Source organism: Microcebus murinus, chromosome 23 (genome assembly GCF_040939455.1).
Source record: "Microcebus murinus isolate Inina chromosome 23, M.murinus_Inina_mat1.0, whole genome shotgun sequence".
NCBI classification, from domain to species: domain Eukaryota; kingdom Metazoa; phylum Chordata; class Mammalia; order Primates; family Cheirogaleidae; genus Microcebus; species Microcebus murinus.
The window spans coordinates 35209020-35224181 of NC_134126.1; the positions used below are offsets into that span (position 1 = coordinate 35209020).

Genomic DNA, 15162 nt, shown 5'->3' on the forward strand with positions numbered 1-15162 from the left:
CCTGTACTATAATTTACCTACCTCTATTCTAAACTCTTTCTACCAAAATATAATTGCAGCACAGAGTTACTGATTATAACTTTATCAAAGCAGAGGAATTTGGCCATATCTTAATTTCCCCAATTTGCGTGCCTTATCCAAGGGTAATATTTTATATTATTTTGCAGGTATGCTAAAGGCTACCCACCTTACTCTCCATACATAGGAAGTTCGCCCACTTTTTGTCATCTCCTTCACGAAAAAGTGCCATTTTGTTGCTTAAGATTAGACAAGGTAAGCGCACGTTGCTCTTGTTCTTTCCAAGAATAAAACTATAGCATCATGTTGTCTGATTTATTCTGTACCAGTATCAGCAAGCTAGTGTCCTGGTCAAGGTTATCCACGATAAATTCTCAGTTCTCCTCTTGCTTTTTCCTTACTAATTGACCTACTTCTAAGTCCCCTTAGGGAAAGTTGTCTTGTTTTTCTTTTATATATCCCATAGATATTAAAGTTCTTGATGATCCAAACAGTAACTCATCACTATTCTCCTTCCTTGACACTTCTTTCTGAGTGACCTTATTTCTTCATATGGCTTCAGATTCTGACCGTATTAATCAATAATTCTCCAAGCACCCTTCCAATTAAGACTTATCCTTGTTCTTTACCTTTTCCTTTCTTTCCTATTACATGTATTTAAATACAGCATTTTTACTAAAATATACTTAATGGGTATTATCTTTTCAAATGTGAATGTAATTCCATTAAGTGGAAAATTTTAGTTTTTTTAACTGCACTAAAGTTTAACCAAATGTTTTTCTCTTCTACTGAATTAATCAAATGCATTAACCAATCATGTTTTCAAAGAGGAAAAAAGAGTTACCCAAATCTCCACCCTATGAACCTTTAACATCGAAAGTCTCCCGAAATCATTTTAGCCAAATGTGCCCATTGAAATGGACAATTACGTCTCTCAAGGCCTTATTTTGCAGTCCTTATATTGCTGTAATACTATGAAGCATTTTATATTTCTGGCCTGCTGTGTATCTTCAGTAACATTAATAAATCCTAAATTTTAGGACCTTTCACTGGCATTGACCCCTTCCAATAATTTTTCTATGACTAATTTTTATTTGTAATATTTTTATTGTGTTCCTTAAAAAGGATTCCTAAAATAACATATGCTTCAGGCACCACAAAACCTGGATTCACTTCTGGTTACATTTACTTCTTTTAATACTCAGTTAAAGAAGAAAAGAAACATTAGGAGATATTAGGATACCAAAGAATAGAAAGGATTTATCTCCAAGCAGGGAATCCAATTCAACGGAAAGGCTAAGCTTTTAGAGATCAGGATTGGTGGAGGAGCAATGGAGTCTCTTTTAAATGTCAAAACTATTAACTATCTCTTTACCATATTAAGAAAACAAAGTTTCTGGGCCTTGCTGATTAACTGGTAATATCTGGGATTATTGGCTATTTAGGTAGAGTTATGCTGGTAGGAGGTGGTCTGCTATGTAAAAGAGTGCCCTCTTTGCAATTAAGGGATGGGATTACACAGCTGCCCCTACTTTGTGAAATGAGTGAGTTGAGATCATGTTGTCCGATTTATTCTGTACCAGTATCAGCAAGCTAGTGTCCTGGGGTCAAGGTTTATCCACACTAAATTCTCAGTTCTCTTCTTGCTTTTTCCTTACTAATTGACCTACTTCTAAGTCCCCTTGGGGAAAGTTGTCTTGTTTTTCTTTTATATATCCCATAGATATTAAAGTTCTTGATGATCCAAACATTAATTCATCACTATTCTCCTTCCTTGACACTTCTTTCTGAGTGACCTTATTTCTTCATATGGCTTCAGATTCTGACCCTATTAATCAATAATTCTCCAATCACCCTTCCAATGAAGACTTATCCTTGTTCTTTATCTTTTCCTTTCTTTCCTGTTGCTTAGACTTTCCTTCTGGATTCATTTTCCTACTTCCTATATTGCAACCTTTAGAAATTCTGTTACATATATTCTGCTGGTGACAATTTCTGTTATGCTTTTCCTTGAAATGTTCTTATTTTGCCCTCATTCTTGAAAGACAATTTTGCTTGATGTCCAATTCTAGGCTATTAGGGTTTTTTTTCTTTGTTTCATCACTTTAAGGACTTAATTTACTGCCTCTGTGCTCTAAGTTACTGTTGAAAAATCAGCCATCATTCTAATTGTTGTTTTGTAGGTCGCCTCTGTCTTTTGTTTATTCTCTTTTCTTGAGAACTTCTCATTGTCTTGGTTGTTCTGCACTTTTCTTATGATGTGTATGACTGTTCATTTCTCTTTATTTATTTGGATTGGGCTTCATTGAGTTTCCTGAACTGGAGGATTTGCGTTTTTCATCACTTTTCAAAAATTCTCAGTCAACATTTACTTGAATGAGGCTTCTTTCTGATTCTTTCTTATCTTTTTTTCAGGTATTCTGGTTAAATATATATTTGATATTCTCACAATGTATTACAAGTCTTAATTTTTTCATACTAGTTCTGTTCCTTTTCTTTTATGCCTTTCATTTTGGGTAATATCTTTAATTCTGTCTTGTAGTTGGTTCCCTCAACTGTATCTTATGTGTGATTTAAATAATCTTTTGAATTATACTGTTTAGTTCTAGAAGATATGGAAACAATATAGATAGTACTTTTAGCATATACTTCCTAGATGTTATTTTAAATAACCTCTTTTCTTGCTCCTACTTTAAATACTTTCTTTTATTTCTTTAATGTATTAAACATGCTCATCTTATATTCTGAATCTAATAACAACAAAATCTATAGTCCTTGTAGGTCTAATTATTTTGTTATGATTGTCTTTGTTGGTGCCTTGTTCCTCCCTGTATTTTGTAATTTTTTATTAAGGAATAATGACAAAGGATATTCTAGGGATGATGAATATTCCAGAGAATTAGCTAATCTTAGACCAAATAAATAAATTAAAATTATCTTTACGTCTACAGAGAGACGTAAAGGTAAAAGAGCAGAACATCAAAGCAGATAATTAAACTTAAAATAATCTTGGGATACTAATGTTAACTATAGAAAATTCTAGACCCCAGGAAACAGCAAAATACTCTAAGGCTAACAATTAGCTGTAGTAAAGTTTTGTTTTTGTTTCTGTTGTTGTTTGATTAATTTAGTTTTGAATATTTGCATTATCTTGCCAGGTCAGCTATGCCTTTAGACAGGGTTTTCCCTTTAAAGTTTTGTTTTGTTTTGTTTTAATTCATCACTTTAGGTATTCAGTATTGGGACTGTTCCTGAGGCTATCTTATTATAAGATAAGATAATATTATCCTTAGGGGGGTAAGCGCCATCATGAATTCTAGCAGCATAGTTTTGTTTTTGTACTTCATATTAATGGAATTATATAGTACATACTCGTTTATGTCTGGCTTCTTTGGTACATTATGTTTATTACTTTTATCCATTTTATTGCAAGTAGTCATGAAGCATTTGCTTTCATTACTGTATAGCATCCCATTATGTGACTTTGCCACAATAGAGATATTCATTCTAGTGTTCATGAAACTACCCTAGCATTTGAGTAGCATCCTACCTTTATCTGCTTAGTGTTTTAGTATAGACTTACAAGAGTACATGTCTTTTAGTGAACATATGTAAGCATTTCTGTTTGGTTTATACCTCAGAGTGGAATTGCTAGGTCCTAGGGTATGGTGAGCCTCAGAACTGCCAGTTTTTCAAAGTGTTCATACCATTTTACATTCATATCAACAAAAGCATTAGGTTGTTCTACATCTATGCCCAACACCTGGTATCTTTTTTTTTTTTTCATTTTAGCCATTCTGGGGAACGTGTAGTGGTATGCCATTGTGGGTCTAATTTTACATATCTGATGATTAATGAAGTGTAGAGCAACTTAACATATTTATTGGCCATTAGGCCATCTTTCTTTGAAAATGTTCATCTTATATTTTTCTGGTGGTTTTTTGCTTACTATTCTAGGAATCCTGTGTTGGATGTGTATATTGTTGGGTTGTTGTAATGTATCTTTAACTCTATTAGCTACCTTCTCATTCATGGCTTTGGATGACTTAAAAAGTTCTTAGTTTTAATATGATCTAATTAGATTTTTCCCCTTGTATGAAAAAAAAAATATTATCCTTACGGTGGAAAGCCTGTTAAGTGCTCATGGTGCAGGTGGAAAAAGATTTCTCATGCAAAGATTGAGATATAGAAGTAAAAAAATGTTTATTTTATCTTCTCGGAAGGACAGAGAGAGTGTGAAAGTGAAAGAGTGAGGGAAAAGAGGGTGAGGAGGAAAGAGAACACGGAGATGGCTTGGCATCCCAAAGGAAGAGAGGGGATGCAAAAGTGAGGCCAAGTGGCTCGCTGATTTTAAGGGTGAGGAAGAGGAAAAAAAAATAATGATGGCTGTAAATTGATAACAAAAGCAGCAGTAGGTAGATAACAAAAATGCAAGGATGTCAAAGTGTAAGAGTTGGCTCTCCTGTCTTTTCTTGAGGAAGGGATTATCACAGGAGATGTGACTCTGTCTGGAGGTATGGTTGATGGTTGGAATTTGTTTTCCTGCCATTTACCCAGGAACTCTGTAAAAGCGGATTCTCAAAAAACAATTTTGAAAGAGAGAGATTTCCATCTCTTTACCATCCATTCAGCTCTCTTCATAAATTCTGCAAAACAGATCTCCTGCAGGTGCCTTCCTGTTAGTGAGAGAACTCATAGGCTTGATCTTTATCTGTTACTGGGAAATCTGGGGGATTAGGTATTTTCCTAGTACTTTTGCAAGACTGCTCCTTTCAATTATAATATTATGTTTAAATGAAAGTCAGAGACAGATAATTTTTAAATATAGATTCCCAAATGTCATCTAGCAGCAAGTTTTAGTTTACAGTAGAACATGCGCACACATACATTGCTGCTTCTTTCAATACCAAGATGCTTAGCCACAATTCATTTGCCTTGTCCACGTACCTTTTTATTTTCTGGTGCAGGTTGGAGAACTGGGCACAGAAAAATGTTAACTATTTTAAAATTTTTTAGAAAATTAGAATTTACTGTATTAGATTAAATTTACATTTCCATATATCCTAATTTTTTTCACCAAATTTTAGTGGAGTATAAAAATAGCATTTCTTTGTATAATTTTTCTTCCCTAGAGTTGCCAGCATAACTACTATGAGGACGCAAAAGCCTATGGATTCAAAAATAAACTAATTATAGTTGCAGCTGAAACAGCTGGAAATGGACTATATAATTTTATTGTTCCTCTCAGGGCATATTATAGACCAAAGAAAGAACTTAATCCCATAGTACTACTATTGGATAACCCGTAAGTATATTTTAAAATACAGAAACAAGATAAACAGTTTTTAATATTATGTTATGTGCATCAAAAATAATTAATTTGCTGGTAGTATTTTAAATCAGATACATTATGGTACATGATTTATCGGGAGATATATTCTGTGCTATGATTAAAAAAATGATTCAATATGGTTATATTTCACAAATATCACTTAAAACATCACTGGAATATTCTGTGAATTTTTTTAAAACTCTGTTGCAAATGGTCATATACTCACAATTCCACAGGAAACAGGCCACTGAAATAATTACTGTAATTTTCCTTAAATTAATCAACTAGCCTGAAAAATATCTGCCAAAACTGGGTAATTTCGTTATCTTTCTAAAGAACCATTAATTATCCGAGAAGCATTTACTGATCCATTTTTAGGTTATACTATAAAGCATCATAAATTATTATGATTGTACTGCTGTTAAAACATACATTCTATAACATAACATAAGCAATGCTTTACCATGTTCATTTATTTTGGAAATACTGGATTGGTTTACTTTTGCCAAATTAAGACTACTTAAGCATTTCAAAATTCTTATGCATATATAAATATAGGTTACTGAATGTAATGGTCAAAGCCATTTTATTCTAAAGTTATAATATTCCTCTCAGTGACTGAAAATTAGTAGCAGATGGTCCTTAGATTAATACCATATTTTAGGATTCTCTCACTCCCCTCATCCATTCCAATGTGATGCAAATTTCAGGATGAACCAAATGAGGCCAAATTATACTGCCTTTCCTCTGCCTTTCAAATTTATCAAAAGAAGTTTCTCATAACAGAGAGATTTCCCCAATATATTATAACTTTATGATATTGTTTTTTCTGAATATACCAATACCAAAATACTCATTTATGCATCTCTGTTAACATCATCATTATAGAGATAACATTAAAAATTGGAGAATTTTCAGGTATGATGACCCAATAGCTTTTTCCAGACCTATTTGGCATCTAAGGAAAGGTGAGGCATATTTAGGGTAAATGTAGGAGAACAGAAACTTGGACTTAATGCCAGAAGAAATTAAAGCTTACTAAAATAAATGTTAGGATAATAAAAGTTTGGATGCAGGATGACTATGACAATAGAGTGGTTGGAAATCACCTCCAAGGTCTTTTGAACATAGCCTTCATTCTGAAGCTTCTCTGGTAGGAAGCTCCACAGAACTGGCTGAGCTGCAACATCAGAGATGCTCAACTATGTGACTTCGAATGTGTGAGCTTTTGGCTCTTTTTGCTTATGATGTGTCTACTTCTCTCAAAATAGAGCTTAAAGACAGGGGCATTTACAAACTGATTGCCTTAGAGAGGGCATTTACAAACTGATTGCCATCTTGCATGGTTTGGATCAAAATGGATCACCAGATTATAAAGAGGAAGACAGGAAGAAGCTTGAGAAAGAAGTTGAACTGTGTTAGTATCCCTCTGTTAGGGCTAAAGACAAAACTGTCCTTTCCCCTTCTTTACATTATTTCAAGATAAAATTTGTTGCCCTGATGTGTAAACTTCCACCCAAAAAACTCCAATCCCCATAATTGGGACTGGAATTTACCCTATGGACAGAGATGAACTCCTCTTTTTCAGTTTCCAATCTTGCTAAGTAATCTCCTCTCAGAATCACTAATTCCTCCTTTTCACCTGATTATCATGTCAAGTAAGTGGCAGTCACTCAAGAGACCTTTACTTGCAGAGTTTATGTAGATTTCAGAGTAACTGCAAACAAATCAGTTCCTTTCTGTTTAGTTTTGAATAAACAAGTTGCCAAAATGCCTGATTACTGAATGATTGATTGATGTGTATATTAGGAGTATAAAATCAAATGGTCATACAGTCCTATTTCCTGAATTTGATCAATCACAGAATAATCTAAAGACTTTACTTATCTTTATTAGTGACAAATAGTCAGTATTTCTGTAAAATATAAATATGTCTTTTCATACAATATTTTATCTGAGATCATAAAGATGGTTCCATAAAAAATATTCTTTACCTCCAATATCTGTTCATAATTATAATAACTGTTGAGCATTTGCTACATTTCAATTATCATACTACACGATTTATTTGCATTTTATTCCCGTAAGAAACATATTTATATTGCATACTGATGATTTAGCCCCAGAGAGATATATGAAGCAAGTTTAAAATCTCAAAGCTTACAAATTACAATGTAAACATTTAAATAAACTGAAGGCTGTGCGACTTGTGTACACCACTGTTTCTTATTTTACAGATGATGTAAAAAAGACCCAAAGAAAGTAAGTGACCTTTTCCAAGGTCAATTCTTAGATTAGAGCTTTCTGTTTAATTCCTAGTTTATTGTTCTTTCAACTATATGATCTTACATAGTTTACAGGCTTTTAATATATGAAAAAAATTGTTTCTCAATTCTTTTTAAAACAAGTGTATTTTAACTTCAGATTATTTTTGCATTAAAAATTCCCTTTGCCTTCTTAATGGTTTACATTTTGGAATCCAGCTATTCACATGATATCATTGTAAAATAATTCTTGTAGGGTTTGACTTTATTTCAAAGAATTAGGTTGAAAGTGCATGTTGTTAAACCTGTTAGCTTCCTGTGTACTTCCCGAAAGTGATGTCTAACATTTTTATTTGTTGTGTTCTGTTCCTTTGGTTAAGAATGAGGAAACAAAAACTAAACACCAATAAATAATGTTCCAGGAAGTTTTATGCAATCTTTTTTTTTTCTTTTTAAATAATAAGATGCCTGTTGCTCTAAAATAGCAAGTATTTTGCAATCTATCCTGTAATATTACAAAGGAATATGATGTTTTCTTCTTTAAACTATTTCCATGTTATAAGAATGTGTACAATGATGATTATATACACCTCTACAATTATTAGTTTTTTTTTTTTTTTTTTTTTTTTTTTATTTTTTTTTTTTTTTTAGTATACCAGTATAACTAATACAATTATTAGTTTTGAGGGATTTGACTTTATTTTAAATTCATATAAGCATTGCTAAAAATAATATTCAGTATGTGGCTATTTAAAAAATTTAGTTGAAAGACCTATTTATTCAATAAAACAAATAAATAATAACAGATTTCTTAAGTATGGAATTTTAAAATGTAATTTAAATTTATAATGTTCACACATATAATATCCCAAAATAAGTGTTCATAATGTTTCCAAATAGAAAGCCTTTTAGATCTCATATGGTAATTAAATAAAAGTCATATTGAAAAACATCTTTTACTTGGTACTGGTTTATTAGAGCTGGTGTCAATTCTGATTGGTTGGCCATCTGTTCTGTTTGGTCTGTTGTGCCATACTGATTTTAAATATTTTGATTACCACTCCAACCTTAAAGGTTATCTAGTCATTTTATAACAGCATTTCATATAAGAAATAGAAAAAGCAAGTCAAAAGCTGTAATACATTACCCAAAGCTACACAAAGATGAGGATGAAGTACAAGATCCAGACTTATGCTCTTAATTTTTTTTCCAAAGTCTTGTTTACACTATCCATTTATTAAATCAATCTTCTTTTCACATATGGTGTCAAGTAATCTTCAGTTTATTTTAAAGGTAGTGATAAAATGCCTGATATGTCAGTGTTTCTAATATAAAAAATTTAAACTTTGGACTCATACAAATCCGAGATAAGATCAAAGCTTACCCTCTTGATAAGCCTGTTACATGCTATTAAATCTCTTTAAGCCTCATTCTTCTGATTAATAAGTTGGTTAAAACATTTATCTTAAGTTATTGTGAGATTATGTGCTATAATGTATATAAAGTACCAGTGCAAATCTGATTCATAAAAGGTAGACAGGAAATGTCAGTTCCTCTTCTGCCAATCACAAAAATATCACTGTCTCTATTTGAATTGATGGGTGGATTTGTGTGAGAACCCAATTAATAAAAAAGAACATTTATTTTAAGTAGTTAAAATTGAACTAATTATATTTTTAGCAAGAAATAAACTCCTTAAAAGTGAAATTATGAAATGTTAAGAAAATAAACTGCTCATATAGGCATACTACTCTCATTTCTTGAACTTGAAATAAAGAAATTAAATTTATTATGGTTATTAGTTAAATGAGAAAGAAATAATGGTCTCAAATTTTAAAAATCCATACAAATTTATAAATCTTTTTTGCTTCCCCCAAATCATTAACTGTTTAATATTTGTATGTAATGGCCATTTTTATTATGAGAGTTTTTATAAGGAAATGAGGTTTTAGACTCATAAGTAGTCATCTTTTTTAATAAAATTGCAGGTAGGACTCATTAATGAATGTGCTCCTTTTTCTTCTGTTTACTAACATTAGTTACTTTTTTGTGTTTGTTAAATTTTTATTTTGTTACTAGTTAGTTTCAGCCTGTGTTGTTTTGTTTTGCTCTATGCGTATTTATTCCACCCTGGATCTATTTTTCTGTCATGTTTATCTTTCTCATTGATTTGAAATACTTCTTTATATATTAAGCAACTCTGATCTATAAATTTTATATAAGTAACAATTTTGACATTTATTTCGTATATGTTAAAATGTCTGTGATGAGCTATATGGTTAAACCTGTCAACTATTTTCACCACTTTTCCTTAATGTAATTTAACATAGATAGGGCTTCTCTATTTAGCAGTCAGATAAAAAAAATTCATACATCTTATTCTATTGTATTAATGGTTTTATTTTTTTAAATTCAATTCTTCATCTATATTTTGGGGTATAATATAGGGAAGGCACATCTAGTTTTATGAATGTTTTATGTTTTTTAATGTTTTTCAGTAATAATGCTTATCAGTGTAAAGGTTTGTTTGCCAATTAACTTTCTCCCAGTGACTAAAAAGAGCCTATGATATCATTTGCGTTACTCAATTACTGAGCAGGTCAGTGCCATGAACACTGCTGCCAGTGTTCAATGAGCTGGCACAATACTTGTACACACACAACTGGTTTATTCTTTATACTTCAGGTTTCCTTTTAAACATTTCTCAATAGGAGTAGTGGATGAATCTATTTGTTATGCACAATTAAATTTAGCAAAGAATATGGCATAGTAGACCACTTATCTTAGCTAATTTTCCTCAGGATTATACCAGGGTTCAGGGGACTTGATTTATCTTGTAATATAGATGAATTCATATAAGGATGAATCATGTTATCATAATACAAATGCTAAAGCAATTCCTAAGAATTTAGAAGATTGCTTACCCATTGTAAGTACATGTTTGTGGCAGAATTGCATGTGACTAAAAATTCATGAGTTTCCTAAAGCAAGACAAAAATGTTGATGGCTAATTACCTTTTATAATCTCTATTAGACAAAGCAACCAACTACAAAGGCCTTATCTTCTCTTTTGACTCTAGCAGAACGGTTGGCATAAAGACTTGGTTTGTCCCCAAAGACCTCAGTATTTGCCAGAAGATTTTCAATATATTTATTGAATTTATTGATTTGGTAATATTAAATACTGTTGCAGAACTGTCACAGTGGAGTGATGGTCAGAGAAGATAGCATAAAGAAAGGGAAACAATCTGAACCTAAAAGAATGGCATGATCCAAGCTAAAAAGGAGATTATTTCAGGTATATATCTGGAATAAATCCCAGGCGTATATCTGCAGTTAATAATGAATTATGGACCCAACTCTGCCACATAAATTATCAACACTTACATTTTATCTGATTGGAATTATATAAAACTTTAGGAGCAAAGAGAATAAAATAAAAATAATAACCAAAAAAGACACAGACAAAAAGATTTTCCAAATCACTACAGAATCTCAGTGCTATCCCACTCTTGTGGTACTTGCATCTTCATATGTGCTTCTCCAATTAAAAGGCAGGGTGAGAGAGTCAAGGAGGGTTTTGAATCAGCAATTAGAATGAGCCTCCCAATTTTAAGAATCAGGACAGTGTCTAGAAAGAGAACTAGAAATTTCTACCATAAGTCACTGTCAGAGACTGCTACTGGGAGTGTATGTGGTTATAATTATTTGTTGAAAATATGTATTAGAAGCTTTAAAACTGTTTGTAGACTGCTATTTACTATTATCCCTTCTATGAATGTTTTGTGGTAATGATAAAGTCCTCCAAAGATGTGCCTAGCAGTGTTAAATACAATAGAAAGATACTGGAAATGCCTGATAACTTCAGTAATTAACAGCTAAAACTGAAAATAACTAATAAACTAAATATTGAGGATTTTAAAAATGAATGTTGTACATTTATAAGATGTAATAATATTGAGCCATTTAAATGATTACAAAGAAATTTAATGATAGGAGGAGTTTAGTCAAAATGATAACAGTGGTATTCTTTAGAAGGTTTTTTTTCTGTAACGCTTTGCTGTATTGATCATTCTGTTTCTTCAGAGTGTAAAGAGATAGGAGGATGGCCAACAGTGAGGAGATAAGTCAGGGAAGAAAAAAGTCAATCTAGCGAGGGATAAGCATCTGGGAAAATGTGGGTGCTGTAATTCCCTCGGCCTGGAATTTCTGTCTCCTTCTCTTGTACTGGGCAAACTCCTACTCATTCTGCACCCAAATTAAATGTCACTCATCTGAAATGTTCCCCAATTCTGCCTTCTGAATGCAACATATTGTTTGTTTTTTCAGATGAAAATATATAATTGTGTGCTTTTGTACATGAATTAAAAAACTCTGTATTTCTTATGTTAACAGGATATTCTTTTATTTGCATATGCCTGGGTATATTAAAATGTCTATTAAAAATTTTTGGATACATATATGCTGAATGAATAGAGGCATGAATGAATTAGTAACTTTATAAAATGAATACAATAGATTAAGTGATTTTTAAGGAAGCTTTCAGGTTTATGGTTCTTTCGTTGAATATGCATATAAGTAAAGATTTCAGTCATAATAAATGTTTGTTCAACAATATATATTGAGTGAATCCATAAACTAAAAGGTGAATTACTTTCATTGTAATTTATATCATACATATTTTGCATGGGCGTATGTACTATATTTTTTGATATGTTGATATATTGTGGGGCATGTTATGATTATATATATCCCTTAGAGAAAGTTAGTCTTAGTAGGCATTAGTACCCAATGCCTTAAATCATCTAAGAAACAAATCATTAGTTCTTCATTTTCAAGGCCTCCTCTGCATGGATAACTTGAAAATTCATTGGTAAGAATTTTTTAGTCAAAATTAAGAACATCACTTCAGTATTTTTGTAGAATTATGCCATAATGTTTCTGATTTAGAAAGCTGAAATACGACTTGTTTTTATAATTCTGGGGGCATTGTATGATTTATAACAAATGCAAATAACATTTTCTAAATAATGTTAAGAAAAAAGACACTTAAAATTACTCTTGTCAGCAGTGTTTAGTTTTGGAAATGCAAACTAAGTCAACTTACTTCCTTTCCCTAGAAGTGCTGCCACTGTTGTGACATTGTGTTTCATTTTGTAACCCATCTACTACTTAGGCCAGATATGCATTTTCTGGATGCAATCTGTTGGTTTCCAATGGTTTACTACATGGTGGGCTCTATTGACAAGTAGGTGACAAAATCTTTGGCACACTAACTAGTGTAGTGTCCTGTGGTTGTCCTGTGCTGAGCCTTGTTACTGCATGATGAGTGTAATTTGCCATGTCAGTATTGCAAATATGATAGATTTTGCATGTAGAGCTTATGTTCTTGTGTTATACATCATGTTTTAAACTTCCTAAGCAGTAATCTATTGTTGCATTAAAACAAATCTTGCTGCATGTTAATTTTGTCAGTTTTGCTCAGTTTTTAATGCTATTTTAGTTTTATGTCATCTATAAAAATAACATTATTACTCTTGATATAGTGGTAGAGAAAACCTAAATATACAATGTTGTGATGCATTGATATCATTACCATAACTTCTGGAAAACTTCAAAATAATTTAGAAATGCTCCTTTTAACTTAGATTTATGAGTTAAACTTATTAAGAGCTTATTTTATTCTAGTCACATATCAGAGTTATAATTTCTAAAATATTTGCTCATTTTAAAACATCATATATATGTAATACATTAGTAATTAAATACAAATTCTTACATATGCACATGGTAGCAGTCTAAAATATATTAAAAGATCAGAACACTTGAAATAATATGAAATGTTACTTTTCCATTTTTAAAAAAGTCAGCCAGAGCCTTCAAAATAAAATACTAAAATTTACCAGTCGAGAACTTGAATACTTACATTTCATCCTGTAGATGTTGAAAAAACAAAGTTTTCTAACTTTAGAATTGTTTATTAGCTGTGGATACATTAAAGATCAAACAGACTAAAATATATTTAGCCTCCATTCTACATTAATATAATTTACATTATCATTTATAATACTAACCAACTAAAACTAGAGTTAGATATACTAAAAGTACCATTTAAATCCTACATTTATTTTATAACCAGTAATGTTAATTTGAAATGATAGTGTTCTATTAAAATTCATAAGAAAAAATAATATATTTAAAAGATAAAGAATAAACTTCCCACCTCCCTTTTCTGATATAAACTATGAAGTGAATTTTTCCTTTATAAAAGTATTTATGGTGGGGAAAAAAAAGAACTGAGAGCATCAAATTCCTAGGGACAGAGACAAAACAGGGTCGGCTACATAGTAATACTTACTGAGTTGGGTGATGGGTCTGTCGAGGTTAATGATACAGTTCTCCTCTTTTGCTTATGTTTGAAATTTTCTTTAAAAAAAAAGCCTCTTTGAATGACTTAAAACACACTCAGGGACACTCCCTCACACTTGTACATTTCACATTCTAGTTCTTAGAAAAAGGAGCAAGGTGGAAAGGGAGGCATCTCCAATTAAATTGTACCCTTTTTTCATACAGATTGACTTTCTTGTGCCTCCATCTGGTGGCCAAACTCTGTAAAGCAGCCACACTGAAGAAAAAATAAGGCGATGGCCTTGCAAATAGAATCCGTGAGGAGAAACTATTACAGACAGTAGTTATAAGTTGGTAGCTTACTAAAGCAAAAGGAAAAAGGATTAAATGCAATATTTAATAAATAGAAAAAGAATAATTTAACATTAAAACACGATGAATAAAAACCAGTCTACATATTTTATGTATTTTCTATAGATATGAATTCATATTTAATGATAATTACTAAATTCGTTTGTCAAGCTTATGTGTAAACAAGCTTGTGTGTAACAGCCAATAGTTTTCGGACAGAATTAACTGATACACGTGGGTGTAGGTAGTGGTTAGCCATTTAGCGTAGGTACTCTTAAAGTGAAATTTTTGTCAAGGATTAACTTCAACTTCATTAAGTTATTGATTAAATATTCATCTTTCCTATCTTAATTTCTATCCATATGTCCCTATCTAGTCAATCTTACCCTTTACTGCTTTGTATTTTCCTTTTCCTATGTAGATAGTTATAATAGAGATATTTTTTAATAGAGGAAAAAAAGATTGTGAGAGCCAAAATATGAGAAAATGATTAAAAATTATAATAAGGTGGTTTGAAGACATATGTCTTAGGCATCATTTTGATGGTTCATAAGGGACTATATAACATCATTTCCCATCCAATTCCTTCTTCTTTAAGTGCATTTTAGTGAATTAAGAACAATTATAATAAATTTCCTAGATAAAAGAAAGACCCAAGTATCCCTGGGTATTCAAACTTGAAGGTCATCATATTGGTTGGATGTTATGGTCCTGGCCCCTCTTATCATAGGAAATTTATTTGGAATAACATTCTGTTTCCACAGTTTTAGCCATAAAATCTCTGCCACAGAACATTGCTCCTGATTCAAGCGAAATATTTTTTCTGGACTACTCCTGGGGATCTTGGAC

General features: G+C 31.6%; 1 protein-coding gene across 6 annotated transcripts in view; it reads left to right on the forward strand.

Moving 5' to 3' along the window:
• Nucleotides 1–15162, forward strand: part of KCNT2 (potassium sodium-activated channel subfamily T member 2) — a 323447-nt gene that overhangs the window by 238697 nt on the left and 69588 nt on the right. For 4 of the 6 annotated variants that reach the window (XM_075996993.1, XM_012743486.3, XM_075996994.1 and 1 more), the window contains 3 exons: nt 168–273; nt 5151–5323; nt 12791–12862. In XM_075996993.1, the coding sequence (XP_075853108.1) occupies nt 168–273; nt 5151–5323; nt 12791–12862 (351 nt within the window). The remainder of the gene's footprint in view (nt 1–167; nt 274–5150; nt 5324–12790; nt 12863–15162) is intronic. The other 2 variants (XM_012743496.3, XM_012743505.3) reach the window with 1 other exon arrangement.